We start from the raw sequence: 18,970 nt of genomic DNA, 5'->3' as shown, positions 1-18,970 counted from the left end.
AGTAATCAAAGTAACGAATACTGTAAATGATTACTTTATACAAAAGTAACGACTTGTAACGATTACTGGAAAGTAACTATAATCAACATCAGTAGGTAGGTATTTTGTATAGGTATTCCGATATAACAACGACCTTCACCGATCTGTTTTTACTCGCTGGGATATGATTGGTAGAAAGTAATCAAGTGTACTAGTTGTAGATACAATAGTCGTTATTCGCTCTGATACGATTGGTAAGAAGTAATGAAGTAATCAGAGTAATCAAAGTAGATACAATAGTCTTTACTCGCTCTGATACGATTGGTACGAAGTAACAAAGTAATCAAAGTAATCAAAGTAACGATTTTCCTCTCTGTATAGTAATCGTTACTTTCGGTATTCGTAAATAACGAGTACTTTGTAACGAATAGATACTTTTTCAACAACTTTACCGTACACCTGAAGATGCATAGCAAATTCTAGTATGCGAAACCGGTCGTTAAACTAAATTGTGAAAGTCTATTTTTATTTCTCTTACCTAAATTATCACTGAATTTACAACCCCGATTTGCTGTTTTATTTTTGTTTACCTTACTTTCATGAATGAGCAAATACGAATTTTCCATCAAATTTGTGTACTTAATTAACATTCAAACGTTCAACCTTTTAGTTTACTTAATTTGGTTTACGGTGACTTTTTTAAGCACAACAAAAAATAAATTTTGTAAAATATGTTTGGAATTAAACGAGGTACGTTTGGCAACATTTCGATATTATTTTATAGTTGTAGCTAGTTATATAATTATGTATGTAAGCAATTTCTCTATTTGTACTGTTTTGTTTAATTGGTTATTTAAAAGATAATATCGCAATTTCATAAAAAAACAATGTAATAGAATAAAAACATTCTGCTACTGTAGATAAACATGATTTTAGTCAAATTGTACCTGATTTTAGACAAGATCTAACTTATTTGAAGTAGAATATTTAATACATAATATTTGTCTTTCTAATCACTATACAAAGAAGGATAACAGATTGCAAAATAAAACAATTGTCTTTAAATAAGTTCAAAAAACAGCTCTTCCGTCTCTAAATCATTTTTGTACACGATATTTAATTCAATCTATCTTTATACTGTGGTTGTAATGATCTATTTCTCTATCTGCCAATGGTGACATCAATTTTTGACAACTTGCTTGTGATTCGCTGAGGATAAAAGGTGCAGATGTAAAATATTTGAACGAAATAATTAACAACAAAATTTAAAAATCCGTAGAAGTTAATTTAAGTCAGGATCTTCCTTCTTCTTCTTAGTTCAGGCGATACTCGTTAATCACTGACACTTGGTTGTAAGACCTTTGTTTTTTCCCATGTTGTTTTTTTAGTCCATGTGGTGAGACCGCTCCCGTCTGAAAAAAATTCTGATTTGGTTTTTTTTGGGTATTCCTATTCAAAAATGTTCCCTTTAAACAAATCTGAAGGGTACCGGGCGGAATTTTTGGGCAGAAATTGTTTAAAATTTTTTTTAAATAAATACAAAAGATCACTTTTTTTGATCCGAAAAATATTTTTTTTTAGATTTTTTGGGTCATTCTAAACAAGAAAGGTATCTCGTGATTTTTCTCAAAAATTGATAGTTCTCGAGTTATAGGCGATTTAAAATCTGAAAAATGCGAAAGTAAGCATTTTCAAAGACTTAAAAACTCATATTTAGATTAGTATTTTTGAGGTTGCCTAGTACTTAAATTGTAGTTTATTCATTTTTAAGATTCTGAAGTGTGATCGGGTCTAACCTTAATTTAGACCCTCGTTTTTAATTGTTAAATATGCGTGTCTATCCGATTTTTTGCCGGTGCGGCGCGATCTATTTCAACTCCTATCTCCTATTTTCGTCTGAAAAATATTTTTTTCAGATTGTTTGGGACATTCTAAATAAAATAGGTTTGTGTCATTTTTCTCAAAAGTTAATGGTTCTAAATTATAAGCGATTTAAAATCCGAAAAATATTTTTCGGAGGAAAATAGGAGATTGTTGAAATAGATCGCGCCGCACCGGCAAAAGAACCGGATAGACACTCATATTTAACAATTAAAAAACGACGGTCTAAATTAAGGTTAGACCCGATCACTCTTCAGAATCTTGAAAATGAATGTTTGAACTACAATTTAAGTACTAGGCAACCTCAAAAATACTAATCTAAATATGAGTTTTCAAGCCTTGAAAATGCTTATTTTCTCATTTTTCAGATTTTAAATCGCCTATAACTCGAGAACTATCAATTTTTGAGAAAAATCACAAGATACCTTTCTCGTTCAGAATGACCTTAAAAATATAAAAAAAAATATTATTCGGGTCAAAAAAGGTGATGTTTTGTATTTGTTTAAAAAAATTGTTTAATTCTGCTCAAAAATTCCGCCCTGCACCCTTCAGGTTTGTTTAACGGGGGCATTTTTGAATAGGAATCCACAAAGAAACCGAATTAGAATTTTTTTTTCAGACGGGAGCGGTCTCACCACATGGACCAACTAAACTTTAATGTCCTGTGGCTGTGGCCACAACGAAGGACAACAGTTTCGTTATTGGTAGTTTTAAGATCTTTTCTGGTTCAATCCTTAGTGAGTTCTTGTCTCATATTACTTAGCAGATTACAATGGCATAGTGTGTGTGCAGCAGTATCTTCTTCCATTTCTCATTTCAAGATAGGCGCTTTAGAGTACTGGCTCTGCGAGATGGTTTTGCTACTAAGCGTCAAATCGCAGACCAATGGTTTGGAGTAGAAGGTGGTCCTGTCACTATGCGTACACTATAACGTCGCATTCGAGCCTATCGACTGGTTTTATTCCGCCCACGACTAGTGCTTCCTTTGACTGCGGACCACTGTCATCGAAGTTTGAATTGGTGCAGAGAACGGCAGCATTGGGTGGCAGAATGGCATAATGCAGCATTCAGCGATGAATCGCGATTTAATTTAGGAATGCATGATGGCCGCAGGACAGTAAGACGCCGCCGTGCAGAACGACGAGATAATATCGGGTTTGCTGTTAAGAGGCATGTATACAGGACAGTTTGAGTAATGGTTTTGGGGGGTATTGACTATGGTAGTCGATCAATACTGAAGCGTTTTACATGTCTGCTCAGATAGGATCAGTGATAGAACTAACTACAAATATACTGGGGGTCGAAATGGGGCTAAAGTATTCTTTTCGTCAAGATATAAGAAATCTGACCTGACGCTGGTGGGATGTCCCTACCGATTTAGTATCATAATAAATAGTTGACGTTACTAATCCCTCAATTGTCTTTGCGACGGGTGGCAATAGTTTTGGAACAGCTACTAGGGCCGTACTTTATATTATTTACAGAACTGACTCGTTACCTATCAATGCAAATAAATTATTAAAATTAAAATTTCTAGACAATGTATTAAAAATTTTGTTTACTGTAGAAGAATTCGTTTAGTCATCTGAAATTAACTTGCTTAGAATCAATTACAAACGATCACAAACAATTTTTATGTCCAATGCGCTCATTACGTGAATTTTATGGAGTTAGATTATAATGTGTTTTATATCGTTTTCACTTTAAACAAAATGGACTTCCGATAATGCAGCTTTCTATCTTTAAATAAAAAAATTAAAGAATCATTATAAAGAGCATTAGTTAAAGATAAGATATACCTCTAATTATTATTCTATAGCTTTACACATAATTCTCGTGCTTATAGGTATTTAGGTAAAATTAAGTATCATTTATTTATCCAGAAAACATACATTATGGAACATTATGAAAGGGGGGCAAACATATTTAAGTTTGACATTTGCACATTCAGGCAGTTATTTTCTTGCATTTAGATAGAAGGTTAGATCGTGAGTATTCAAGTAAAATGTCTGAAGTCGGTGAAGCTAGTGCTAAGTGTAAAACACGTGTACATTTATCTGATGATATCAAAGAAATTATTAGGAATGTTTATCAAACTGTGAAAGAAGATAATCCAAATCCAGAAGACGGTAAATTCGTCGACTGGCAAATCAAGACAACATCTCGACTGACAAATCAAGACAACATCTCGACTGACAAGGATGCCATATACAACAGTGGGAAAATTGTTACGAATAGAATTCAACCTCGTAAAAAGCGGAGTGACTTTTCTACACATAAAGCAGTAAATGAAAAAGACGCTGAGGTAATTAGAAGAGCAATTTACAATTTCTATTCAAAGAACCTAGTTCCAACGCTTAGTATGATCTACGATCAACTTGTTAAAGATTATTCCATTACGTATTCGCCTTCAACTTTATCAAGATTTTTGAATCACATTGGTTTTCGATACAAGAAAATTAATAAGCGATCATCAATAATGGATTCTCCTCGTCTAATTAAATGGAGAAATGAATACTTGGATGCTATATCTAAATTTAGAGATGAAGGAAGACCGATATCTTATCTAGATGAAACATGGTTCGATACCCACGATACTGCTCAAAAAGGTTGGACAGACGATTCTACTAAATGTGCACCCAATTATCCAATTAATAGAGGTCAGCGAATAATTATTCTGAACATTGGATCCAAAAATGGCTGGCTTGGAGGGGAAAGTTTTTTACTATCGGCAAAAAACATTAAAGATTCAAAGCTGGACTACCATGAAAATATGACGAGTAGCTTGTTTAAGGAATGGTTTGAAAAGAAGGTGTTGCCCAATTTGCCTCCAAAAAGTGTAAATGTAATGGATAACGCAACGTATCACAGCGAACAAATTAGAAAAATCCCCGGTGTAGGTTCGACAAAAAAACAGATATCTGATTTTTTGTATGACAATGATTTGTACTTTGAAGAAACTTATACACAAAAAGAAATGTTGGAAGTTCTTCACACAAAAGTGTTTGAGAAACAATTTGTTATAGACGAATTAGCCAAACGTGATGGTCATAATGTATTGCGATTACCTCCTTACTACTGTGTCTTCAACCCCATTGAATTAATCTGGAGCCAACTTAAGGAAAGTTTACGCCGAAACAACTGCTGTCCCAAATTTAGTAGCGAATCGGTGTCACATGTTGTAGAAGAAATAAAAAAGATTTCCCCAACACTGTGGCAAAATTGTGTTTCACATGTTATAAAAACGGAAGATCATTACAGAACATTAACCTCACATATTAAACCAATAATTATAACATTAGCTAACGATTCTAGTGAAGATGACAGCGATAGTGACATAGAGTTGTAATTTGTATTTATTTTTTTCCGTCTAAACTTCAAATTTTATTTTTCTATATTATTTTCTATGTTATTTTTTATTATGTTATCTTTTTAATTCTGATTTTTGCTACCACTCTTTTAATCTTTTATTGTTATTATCATTAATTTCCTTAATTTCTTTAATTTGTTCATTTCTCTTATTTCATTGTACATAATAATATACATACCTATAACCACATAGATATAAATACGTAATAAATATAATGATATGATATTTAAATTTATATTTATTATTCCAACCCCATTAAAATATTATATCTACTTGAAGACTTGAATTTTTTTTTGTTAAGGGGATGGGTACGAACTTTCGGCTTTAAGCCGTTACGTTATTACCGAGGGCCGAAAGTCCCTGAAAACTTCTAAAATGTTTATTTTAATTAGTTACAGAGGTGAAAAACTAAGAGAAAATTTAGTGTGATTTTTAATTTCAAATATCTCATTCAAAAGAAACTTTTAATTTATTCCAAGGGACTTTCGGCCCTCGGTAATAAAGTAATTTTTCATTCTGCGCTTAAATTTTTCAAAAATACTTACATATTAGTTTTCTCAGGATTCGAAAAAAATGATTACATTTAAAACACATTGAAAATTTTGACAGGAGTCAAAATTTTGCATTTGTTCCTTTCCCCTTAATTTTAGCGAATCCGCTCCTGGAGAGTTTGTTGTTTGTTATTATGATACTAAATCGGTAGGGACATCCCACCAGCGCCAGGCCAGATTTCTTATATCTTGACGCAAAGAATAGAATGAGCAGGACCTCAAACTTTCTTTGCGAACGGCGCATCAGTTTGTTGTTCGGAGAGCTGAGTCCTAGATTCGTTAGGGGGGTAAGAGAGTTTACAGAAGACTAACTACCATAACCAAATAAGCAAAGGATACTTACACAGACTTGAGGACCTTCCTACTATTTAAAATATAACGCCGTTTGGAACAAATTCTCAAATTCACATATTGGGTACTTACTGGACACTTTACGGTACTTACGGATACCAATTGGGGGAACATTCATCTGAAATTCCTGTGTTGGGTCAAACTGGGCTATCTTTATCATCTTTCTTGGCTTCTTTGCCATATTCCTTTTCCTTTACTCTAAAACTCAATTTCGGTTGCATTAGATATCTAGTTAATAATTTTCCAAAAGAGTTACACAAAATAAAAATAGGTACATTTTCAAAATATTTATTTCAAACCTCAAACTTTATTCTTATTTTAAAAAAGTATTCTCTGACAGGAAATGAATGACTTTACCATAGGAATGACAAATAAAAACAAAACAAATTTTTACGGGACTTACATGACAATAAAAAAAAATCTTTAACTTTACATGATTTTTTATCAATACAAAAATTTTAAAGTTTATTGAGCAGTGTATTTCAAAACAAAATTTGACTGAGCTGTCAAATGTCACTGCCATTTTATTTAATTTACAAAATACGGTTTATTTTCAAACAAAATAATTTTAGACAGCTACAGGACTTTTAAACATTAAACAAACGTTACAAAAAGTAAACCATTTTGAAAGCAAAATATCTCTACAAAAAATTTAAAATTTTACCAACTACAATTTTTATATTTACTTGGGATTTATTCACTTTTTTATTTAAAAACAAGAATGTACCATACCTTTTCAAAAGAAACATCAGATGTTTCTCAAAATGAGATTCTCATTGTCATATACGTCACATCGCACTACTTATTAACCAAACTTTACATTCAACAAAAGGGGGGCAGCGGGGCATCTTTTGACGAAAACAGGCTTCTAAAATGGGACAGGACAAAACAGGAACGAGACTATTGAGACCAAACATCTCATCGGGACTTCAATACGGGACCTCAATACGAAAACTTCAAACAAAAAAGACAGGAACCACACACTACCATACCGGCTCAACCGCGTCACATTATTTGCACTGCGATTTTAACTTTTCAAATCCAACATTATGGGGTAAAACTTTGCATGGGTGTTCTTCAATGGTTATAGAACAAAGGATAAACCATCCACTTGATCTAACATAGCAACAAAAGACAACTTTAAGCCGGTAGGTAGCGGTCTCTTGAGTTCCACCGCTGGCTGGACGTGTTACCAGCAAGAAGTACTTGTGGAACTACTTTCTGCTGAGTACTTGTAAGCAAAATTCGTCCCTATCGCCGCAACATCAACAATTTTGGGACCAGTCCAATACATTTTTTTAAGGGGAAACGGGTACTTTCTCAATGTTGCATAACAATTTGAATCATTTCAAACAGGGGCGGGCCGGGACATTTTTAATGATAAATAATCTTCACAAAATAAATTGGAAAATTAGATATTCTGGGAGACAGGATATAAAATTGATGTTGGGTTTTTTCCAAACGCTACAATACTTGTGTTTTTTGGAGGCAGTATGACAGCTACGCGTTATATTAATGACATCTTAAAAACTACTTTACTGCCTTATCTAGCCGGTCGTCGACACGTCTATTTTCACCAAGACAACGCGCCTCACCATATTGCTCGTCGAACTATGGACTTTCCCCAAGAAGCTGGCGTTAATATTTCACCGTGGTCACCCCGTTCACCGGCTTTGAATCCTATCGAACACGCGTGGGACATGATGGTAAGGAAACTATCCACATTGCACCATCCTCCACAGATTCTGGCAGTTAATCCATGAAGTTTAAATTGCTTGGAACGAGGAAAAGCAGGCTTAGATGGTCTCATTTTACCAATACCTAGACGTGTACAGGAGTGTATTCAGTTACGAGGTCCCCAAACATATTATTTCACAGTAAATTTCCTGTATTTCACAATAAACAATAAATAATCGACTAACAACTCGTTATACTCAATGAAATTTCACAATTATCCCAATAACTACACTTGAAATGATTGAACGTATTCATTATTTATGTTCCTTATAATTATTTCTACTCTTCTCTAGTTCTCATCGCAAGAATTCGAGAAGAGTCGAGAGAAAAAAATTCTTCTACCAAACGGTTCCGTAATTTTGGATCCAATTAACAGTTCCGAAACCGATATCCTTAAGCTGATTCATAAATCGGATCCAGATCACCGTATCCGAATCAGTTAAACCTTAACAATTAAAACACACAAAACATTTCCTGTATTTCACAGTAAACAATGAATAATTATTCCAATCATTACACTTGAAATGTTGAACGTATTCGTTATTTATGTTCGGAGCATTCTCGATTGAAATGACATAAATGGTTCAGTAATTTTGTATCCAATTAACAGATCCGCAAAAAATATCCTGAAGTGGATTCACATTTCGATTCCAGATCACCGTATCTGAATTAGTTCAACCTTAACAACTCAAACACACAAAACAGTTTCTGTATTTCACAATAAACAATAAATAGTCGACTAAAAACACGTCATACCGAATAAAATTTCATAATTATTCCAATAACTACACTTGAAATGATTAAGCGTATTCATTATTTATGTTCATTATAATTCTTTCCACTCTTCACAACTTTCTAGTTCTCATCACAACGAGTCGAAAGAAATAAATTCTTCTACCAAACGGTTCCGTAATTTTGGATCCAATTAACAGTTCCAAAACCGATATCCCGAAGTGGATTCATATATCGGTTCCAGATCACCGTATCCGGATCAGTTTAACCTTAACAACTCGAACACACAAAACAATTCGTGTATTTCACAGTAAACAATAAATAGTCGACTAACAACGCATACCTAATGAAATTTCATAATTATTCCAATAACTACACTTGAAATGATTGAACGTATTCATTAGATATATATGTTCCTTATAAGTCTTTCCACTCTTCTTCTTATCGCAATGAGTCGAAAAAAATAAATTTTTCTATCAAACGGTTCCGTAATTTTAGATACAATTAACAGTTCTGAAACTGATATCCTGAAGCTGATTCATATATCGCTTCCCGAACGCCGGTATCCGGATCAGATATTTCTATCTTAACAACTCAAACACACAAAACATTTTTTTGTATTTCACAGTAAACAATAAATAGTCGACTAACAATTCTTTATACCGAATAAAATTTCATAATTGTTCCAATAACTACACTTGAAATAATTGAACTGATTGATTATTTATGTTCCTAATAGTTATTTCCAGTCTTCTCTAGTTCTCATCGCAATGAGTCGAGAGAAATAAATTCTTCTATCGTAATTTTGGATCCGATTAACAGTTCCGAAACCGATATCCTTTCCGAAACCGATATCCTGAAGTTGATTCACATTTCGGTTCCAGATCACCGGATCCAGTATCCGGATCAGTTCAACCTTAACAACTCAAACACACAAAACATTTCCTGTATTTCACAGTAAACAATAAATAGTCGACTAACAACTCGTTATACCGAATGAAATTTCATAATTATTCCAATAACTATACTTGAAATGATTGAACGTATTCATTATTTATGTTGGGAGCATTCGCGATCGAAATGACATGTTTAATCTGCGGCATTAATGTTAATTAATAAATTTTATCATGTCTGCCGATGCATGAAACATATTTATCGTCATAAATATACTATTTACATAAATAATATTCATACTGTGTATACAGAATATCAATACCATTATAAAAACAATAATAATATAGTATTAACATTCCTTCTCTGGTTAGTCTGGGCAGATTGCCTGAATATAGGTCATTTTTGGGTAAATTTATTTACCAGTAATTTTATTGCTGAACCGAATTTTATAATTGTATTTAATAATATAGGTGTGCAACGTCCGTAATTTAATTCTGCATAGAGATATTCTTTCCCAATTTGCTTCGACGAAAAATTTCCCCAGAAAATCAGGGTTTTACCAACAAAATATTTTATTTTCAACTAAAATTTTAGGTAAGTAATTATTTATCAATAATTGAATAACTTGGTAACATCAAAGCTTTTTTTGGTATATATTATATTTCCAGAAACCGGTGGAAATTGAACGAGCAGTTTAGCAACAATTAAATTGTTAATGAACAATTTATGGTCGCAATAATAACCATAATAATACATATGGTCTTTATAAGACCATGCAGAAAGCTGTACTACTCGCGACGGCCAGAAGTGTACGAAAATTTTTGGGAGATATACCTGCATTCCACGTCACCTAGGGCTCGATAACACGGAAAGAGTCCCACCAGAGCTCATTCCTTTTGATACTGTAGGTATCTTTGATGAGTAAATTTTCCCCTAAGAGGGAGTGTGGCCGTATGGCTAAATCTGCATATGGAGGGAAGAAATGCGCATAAACCACCTTACTAAGGACGAAAAAATGCGCACCTGGATGGGCATACCTCTGCACGGGCGACATCCGAATGAGGTCAGTCAGAACCAGGTTATACCAACTAAAAATTACCTGAAATATATCGTCAAAGACCCTCAGATCCAGAACTACAAATGTCGATATGGATGTAGAAGCCAAGAAACCATCCAACATATTACAGGGGGCTGTCAGGCATTTGCTTCAACTGAATACAAGGAGCGGCATGACTCAGTAGGAAAGATCTTTCATCAGGAGATAGCTATCAAGCTGGGACTTCTTCAGACGGACCATCTCCCATATTATGAATACGTCCCTCAGAGTATGCTTGAGAATGGCAACTACAAGCTATACTGGGACCGCACTGTACTCACAGATCAAACAGTGGCACATAATAGACCAGATCTAGTACCAATTGATGTGGCGAGACCGAATTTACTGAAAAGATCGCTAAGTATATACAGAGATCTGGGAATTCAAATACGAAGACAATGGAGAACGCAAAGTACCCAGACTCTACCTCTTATTATGTCTACTACTGGAGTCATTCCGAAGAACCTTCTCGAAAACATAAAAAAAGCTGGGTCTAAATGAACACCTTTATAAGACCATGCAGAAAGCTGTACTACTCGCGACGGCCAGATGTGTACGAAAATTTCTGGGAGATACTCCAGCATACTAAGTCACCTAGGGCTTGATAACACGGAGAGGCCCACCCGAGCTCAATCCTTCTGATACCGTAGGTATCTGGGATGAGTCAATTTTCCCCTTAGAGGAAGTGTGAGCCGTATGGCTAAAGCTGGATTATGATACATCAGAATAAATATGATTTTCCTATAAAAAGGCACACTCAAAAAAATTTAGTCCGTAATATTGATTAACAGTGATTATTGAATAGTATTTCGTTGTAACAACAATTTAATTTTTTGTTTCAACAAACTTTTAGACATTGACGAATGTATTTGGTTATTGTCATAATGATTGAATAATAATTGTGAAAAGAACTAGAGTACATTAATCAATAACACTCAATTTATTCAGCCAATAACTTAGTTTCGTATATTTAATAAATAATGTTAATTCTGGCAGCAACTCACTTTCTTGATTTCGTAGATGACAAGCAATTAACTTGGTTTATCGTGACAACGTACATATTTCATTAAAACAAAGTACAAGTGTTGTTAATATAGAGTAATATATGATTATTATTGTATAGATGTAAACTTATTGTTGTGACAACAACGAATGCATTAATAAATCTACTACTGCGTTTAATAACCACAATCAATGCGTTCATGGTGACAACAAACGTAGTTGTTGAGACAATAAATGTTTTGCTTGACCATTTCAAATGTAACGGCTTTTCCTTATCGTGATACCCCTAGCTTCTCTGTGTTACCATTGATTAAAAAATAATTCTTTGTTAAACAATGCTGTTACCTCTGCCGAACTGCCGAATAATAATTTCATTTCGTTTCCAAGTGTAGTCCGTAGTAGAAGTAAGTTTTCGTGTGTCTATTATCGTGAAATTTCGGTCGAATTCTTTTTTTTTTCGAATCCTGAGAAAACAAATTAGTATTTTTGAAAATTTAAACGCAGAATAAAATATTACAGTATTATCGAGGGTCTGAAGTCCCTGAGAACTTCTATAATGATTATTTTAATAAGTCACAGGGGTGAAAAAGAGAAAATTTAGTATGATTTTTAATTTCAAATATACCATTCAAAAGAAACTTTTTGTTTATTTGTTAAAAATACTTATTAGTTTTCTCAGGATTCCAAAAAAATGAATGCGTTTAAAAAGAATTCGATCGAAATTTTGCACCTGCGCTGCGCTCTCAAAAATGATTAAAGTGTTACACATTTTTTCAAACGCTTTTAAATGAGCTGTCACATGATGTACTTTCCCATTTAAAAAATCAAAGGTATGCCTGTCACCTGAAGAGGAATCGTGTAAAGTTCGAAACATTGATGTTATAATATACTTTGATTATTTTAAAATTCGACCTGTCCGAGCGTTATGCTCATGTGTAACAAGTGGGGGGGGGGGGGGGGGAGTGTAACACTTATTCCAGCGCACTGTATAAGTGAAATCATAATATGATTTCTCATATTATGAAAAATCACACAGTGTAAAGTCCATTAGGTTTAGGACAAAAAAGGGGGATTTAAAAAATTATTATTAATTAATATGATACATTGGGCTAATATAATGCATTCAGTAATTATTAATATAAAATACGTTCCTAGTAGGAATGAACGAAACTGATTGTAAGAATGAATAGAATTGCTTGTTAGAATAACTAATAATAAAGAGTAAACGGAAAACGAGTAAATAAGAATAAACGGAACTAATTGTAGAAATAAACGAAATACGTTAGGAGAAATAACACTGTTATTGACGCAACGGATAGTCTTCGTCGGTCAATTAACGACGTTGTTGTTTCAATGAATAGTGTTCGTTGACTCCATGAACAGAGTTCGTAATATCAATAAAGTGATATTATGGTATACATAATGAATGTTCATCCATTTAATAAACGTAATACATTGGCTCAACTAACCAAAAAAATTGAATTGATGAACATCGCTTTGTTATTCCAATAAGACAAAGAATTGGACAAATTTTAAGTATTGCGTTTGTTGTCTGAATTAACATTTTTATTGATATTACGTACCTTTTTCGTTGAGTGCACTATATCTATCTAACGTACTTTACAGAATTGAAATTGGACTATTTAAGCGGTCTCTATTAAAGTTATAAACAAATATTTAATAATTTTTTTGGCTTATAAACAAATAGAATATCTCGGCAACTATCCCATGCTTTTTTGATACTTCCATTCGCTGGTGGCAATTGTGTTTTGTGCAAGTATTATGGCAAATGGTCGCACGAAATTGGTGGTTATTGACGGGACTTTAACAGGTCAAAGGTATATCAATACTGATTTTAGAACTTCATGTGAGATTATGGCGATGAGCTGTAGGAAAATATTTTGTATTTATGGATGATAACGCCCGAGTATATATGCCCCAAGCGGTTAATAACTATCTTGAGACAGAAGATATTCGATGTTTGTCTGTGATGTCTTCAGACATGAACCCCATTGAACATGCATGGGATGTGCTCTCCGGAGCTGTTCATGCACGAGGGAATCCTCAGGAATCCTAGAACCCATGATAAACTTAGAATTATGGCCTGTAGAGAAGAATGGAAGAATCTGCCATAGGAAATGATTGATCCACTTGTAAGCAGCAGTAGAGCTTGAATCCAGATTTACACCGATGCTCATGGTGGAAATACACAATCTTAAAATTGTTAGATAATATATTTTTATTAGAAATAAATTGTTTTACTTTTAAATTTTTTTATTTATTAAAAAAACTATCTCTTATATAACAAAAAATATCTGTCAACGTTATAATTTTTTTATAAATGATCTATAACAGTAGTTTCTGAAAATAGTTATACCTAATAGCAAAAATTGTAGGTGACGCATAATTTTTAAAACTATGAATGATGTGAGAAGTATTGCCACCGAAACAGAGAATAAATCGTTTCTTTAGCAACATCCACATCATTTTTAAATGAACGTCTTCTACACCACTGGTGAATCTCAGCTTCCATGCCTATTGGCCATATTCTTCATGTGTGGCCTCTAATTGTCAGTTTGCCGAAAGGCCTCTGCGTGTGTATCGTTCATCTCTAAACACCGAAATACCAACACTTTCGAACTTTCAGCACAAGGCTATTAAACCGGAATCGAAGAGTATAGAAATCTGACGACGAGGTCTAAGCGCGTGTTGAAGCGAGATTCAAGTGGGTCCTAATTTAAACGTCGGCAAAGAGAGATATAATATTATATAATAGTGGAAAAGAAAGAGAACGCAGATACCCTACAAGACGGTAGAATTAGTAATATTTACACTTTGTGATAAAATGTCCCGAATATGTCCCGAAGAATACAGGCAACCAAAAAGTTGACTGCTCTCAGTGGTGGAGATAAAAATATTAGTTGGTTTTTTTAATTCTCACAATGATAAAAATTAGAACAAAACGTAGTTTGACCATAAAATTACCACGCCACTGATCATACCCTCGGCTGACAAGACATCCACACTATCCGCAGGCTAATAAATTTTAGCATTTGGTGTTATTTTAAGGGTCATAAATACCAAATTTTGACAGAAATTTCTCTATCTATTCTTACGTTTAATCTTTTTCACGTTGGGTTGAATTCCGTCTTCAGTTTTTATCCTTTTCTGTTACATTTTTTTATTTCACTCATAGTGTCGCAACACGCTCTGTCAGTTTTCCTAGAGTGTTGCGCTCCTATTAACAAATCAAAGGAGGAAATCTTTTATCGACTAGTGATTTATTGCTTCTTTTAAATAAAATGAAATGTTATAGGGGTGAGTATACTACAGATACTAAATGGATGATCATGGTTATCAACAAGAGCAAAAATGTTGCCAACAATCCAACTTACACCTAGATAGAAAAATTATAGAGTTAGAAGTGCATATATTAGATATACGACGGAGATGCAAGGTGGACAACATTAATAACTGGGCAAAAAACAGAAGAGTAGAATGGAATGATCACACAATTCGAATGACAACAAATAGAGTAGTAAAGACGGCGAGAGACGGTTCTCCAATAAGAAGACGATCAGTGGGAAGACCACGAAAAAGATGGAACGACAACTTACTGGAGGCACATTGAAAAACAGACAGAGTCATGTCTACATAAAAAGAAGAAGAAGAAGAAGATATACAAATGTGACGTGAATATAATCATTTGTGAATATTGTGAAGTATGGGATACAGTAAAACTCCTGAAAAATAATAAATCTCCACGAAGTGATGGTATACCCGCAGCACTTACTAAATGTGGAGGTATTACTCTGACTAATCAAATATATAAAATAATACTGAGAGCCTGGAACGAGGAACAAATCCCGGAAGATTCGTATCTTGTAGCGGAAGATTCCTATTTCTCGGTACACAAAAAGGGGGTGATCAATTCTCAAATTCCTCAAAAAATATAGGCCTGCAAGTAAATGAGGGGAAAACTAAGATGATGGCAACAACACCCAACAGTAGAGCCAGAAACATCGGTCACCAATTCACGGTTGATAACACTATCTTTGAAGTGGTGGACAAATTCACATACTTGGGCTCCCTGATCACTAAGGAGAACGTCATGACGGAAGAAATCAAACGAAGGATAATCCTAGCAAACATGCTATTTTGTACTGACTAGACATATGAGAAGCAGAAACTTAAGGTGATACAGTAGCGATCAACGGGTAGCCAAAACGCGTTCCAAGATTGCGGCTGTAATTTTGAATATTTTTTGGAGATATTTGGCACACGTATTCGTAATATAATAAAGAATGGCGGTGGAAATTACTCTGTAATTAAATACAGTATTAAAAAAACGAGCCTGTACCGCCATTAAGAAGAACAAAAAAAATACACTTTCTTCAACTGAACTTTTTTATCCGATGCCTAGATTTTGCGTTATTTTTGAACTACTAATGAAATAAAAAATTTTAGTATGTAGTTCCAAAATGACACAAAATCTAGGCATCGGATAAAAAAGTTTATTTGAAGAAAGTGTATTTTTTTGTTCTTCTTAATGGCGGTACAGGCTCGTTTTTTTAATATTGTATTTAATTACAGAGTAATTTCCACATATTAATATATTTTTCAAATTGGGCTCTGTACCGCCATTCTTTATTATATTACGAATGCGTGTGCCAAATATCTCAAAAAAATATTCAAAATTACAGCCGCAATCTTGGAACGCGTTTTCGCTACCTGTTGATCGCTACTGTTTTCTCTTAAGCCAAAAACAAAAGTAACCATATACAAAACCCTTATACAACCAGTGTTGACATATGGATCGGAGATATGGATCATCTCCAAGGCAGATGAAAACCTTTGTTTATATTTGAACGAAGAATCATGAGGGTGGCATCTGGCATATTCGGCATATTCGGTGGCATCTGTGAAAATGATCTTTGGAGGAGAAGGTACAACTACGAGGTATACCACAGATATAAACAAATATTTGGTGGTAAAGACGTAGTCTCTCTTATAAAAATAGGAAGTCTAAGATGGACAGGACATCTATCAAGATCACAGCAGAACAATCCTCTAAGAAAAATCCTTATCTCACAACGTGTGGGAAGTAAAAATAGGAGTAGGTTAAAACTCACATGTAAGGATGGTGCAGATGACGATGGTAGAAAAATAGGCGCAGCAAACTGTCAACAGTTGCGAATATATGTAGGATTCGTTAAAGACAATCGTAATAAAAGTGTGATGTTTAAAAGTTTTAATTAATAAAAGAGATAACTAAATTATAGATACTATTAAATTGACGAAATGTAAAAGTGTTTGTGTAATTGCGACTAAAATTTTACGAGTTCTCACAAAAGCAAATGTCTTTAAAATAATCGCGTTTATCTACTTACTATATGACCGGCTTGTCAATATATAAGTATGTCTTAAACTGCGCGTTCTTTCGATTATTGCCAAATACAACGTCTTTCCTCAGAATCTCAAAATCGACTGCTTATACAACCCCCACGCTAAATAAAATTCTCTTACTGCTAATCTCTTTTTTCCGTTTTCTCCTGAAAACCAACCCATTAAAATTGGTTCAAAGTATGTATGTACCGACTTTTTCCAATAAACGAAAACTATAAAAATTAGTCAAGCCGGCTACTTGTCTTTATGTCTTAAGAACGATTGAAAATAAACACAATCTTCTCACTAAACTACCCGTCGATTAGATACGCCCACACATATGTCCCTAAGAGCGTCGACGGACACTGGTTTCGTGTTTTGTACTAATAATTAAAGAAAAAATATATACAGGAGTCTTAAAAATTAAGATAAAATATTTACAAGTCTATACATATTATATAGAACTGACTGGCGTAAAGACTTGGGAAGGTCGAGGCTCTTTTATAGGGCTGTAGCACCATTGATGATGATGAGTATAATCATACAATAAATATATGGGCTTTTGAGTTAATGAATAGTGGGACTTATCTCAGAAAATCAAAAGTAAAGTAGAACAACCTAGAACGTCATTTAAAAAATGCAAAATGTGTTAACAAACGGGGCGCTAAGAATTTCATTAAGAATACTGTTATTTTATTACACCTTCAGCATTCTGCTATATGGAATGGAAGCATGGTCTCTCACTGAAATAAGGTGTAAATGAATTCAGGCTTTTTAGATCCCGGTGTTTATTAAGTTCTTCAATAAAAAGAAAATGAGAAAATTCTTAAGACATCTCATATGTTCAATTTGTTTGGTTTAATTTTTACTTAAGAGGTAATTTTAGGAAGGAAATATATTAAGATAAACCTAATTAGGTAGTCTCAAGTGAAGATTGTTTAAATTAGTACTGAATAAGCAATGCACATAACATTTTTGGTTAATAGCTTCATGTTTAAGGAATATTTTATGTTTTAAGTAATTAGCTTATCATAAACATTATTACTATTATGGATATCTGTAATATGATAATAAATATGTAGTAGCGTACTCTGATATAGTCCTAACATGACTCTTATTGCTAAAATAAATAAAAATAAATAACGAAGAAGATAAACGTAAAAACATTAGCAACAGAAAATAATTAAAAGAAAGTATTATTATAGAAATGTTTTTCTGTTGAATTTTAGTTTTTTTAATACTCTCTGTTGCGTTTTTCGTGTTTCCTAAATTACATATTCTGGGACCAAAATAGTTCGATCGAACCTAACTTCTATCTATCTATCAGCCTTGCGACATCCAATATTGGACATGGGCCTCCCCTTCACTCCTCCATCTTTCTCTATCCTGAGCCATGTGCATCCATTTAGAGCCGGCTTGGTGTTTTAGGTCATCTGCCCATCTCATCTGTGGTCTCCCTCTCTTTCGTTTGTATGTCCATGGTCTCCACTCTGTAATAATTTTATTCCATCTTTCGTCTTTTTGTCTAATAGTATGACCGGCGAATTTCCATTTTAGTTTAGCTGTTTGACGAGTAGCATCCTTAACTTTTCTGATATTTCTTACCCAGGAATTCCTTTTTCTATCTGACAGTCTTATGTTGATCATTTATCTTTCCATTGCTCTTTGTGTTTTCGCAATTCTGTCCATATTCGCTTTTGTGAACGTCCATGTTTGACATACGTTTGTTTAGGTCCTTACATATGGATGAACCAAACTTACCTTGGTATAAATGTACACATAAACAAAGTTACAGCTCTGAAGTTACAAAATGAAAATTTATTTTTTCCAATGTATCGAAAACTATTAGATAGTTTATATATACTCTCGAAATATTCTTGAAAATGGACATGCGGCTTTTTTATGACAGGAATTTCTTAAAAAAGATAACAGTGACATTTATGCACCCCATAAAAATTTTATGTGAGTTTTGTTCCCTTAAAACTCCTCAAA

General features: G+C 33.7%; 1 protein-coding gene across 15 annotated transcripts in view; it reads right to left on the bottom strand.

The window, feature by feature from the left end:
- Positions 1-6,342, bottom strand: part of LOC114327356 (collagen alpha chain CG42342) — a 179,577-nt gene extending 173,235 nt beyond the window's left edge. For 7 of the 15 annotated variants that reach the window (XM_050642092.1, XM_050642090.1, XM_050642101.1 and 4 more), the window contains exon 1: positions 6,226-6,341. In XM_050642092.1, coding sequence (XP_050498049.1) covers positions 6,226-6,313 — 88 coding nt within the window. In that variant the 5' untranslated portion in view covers positions 6,314-6,341. Of the gene's footprint in view, positions 1-6,225 lie in introns of all 15 variants that reach the window. The other 8 variants (XM_050642093.1, XM_050642095.1, XM_050642097.1 and 5 more) reach the window with 4 other exon arrangements.
- Positions 6,343-18,970: the final 12,628 nt, after the last annotated feature.

Source organism: Diabrotica virgifera, chromosome 1, assembly GCF_917563875.1.
Source record: "Diabrotica virgifera virgifera chromosome 1, PGI_DIABVI_V3a".
Taxonomy (NCBI): domain Eukaryota; kingdom Metazoa; phylum Arthropoda; class Insecta; order Coleoptera; family Chrysomelidae; genus Diabrotica; species Diabrotica virgifera.
The sequence above is the reverse complement of the archived record's forward strand: the minus strand, read 5'-3'. Positions and strand labels throughout refer to the sequence as shown.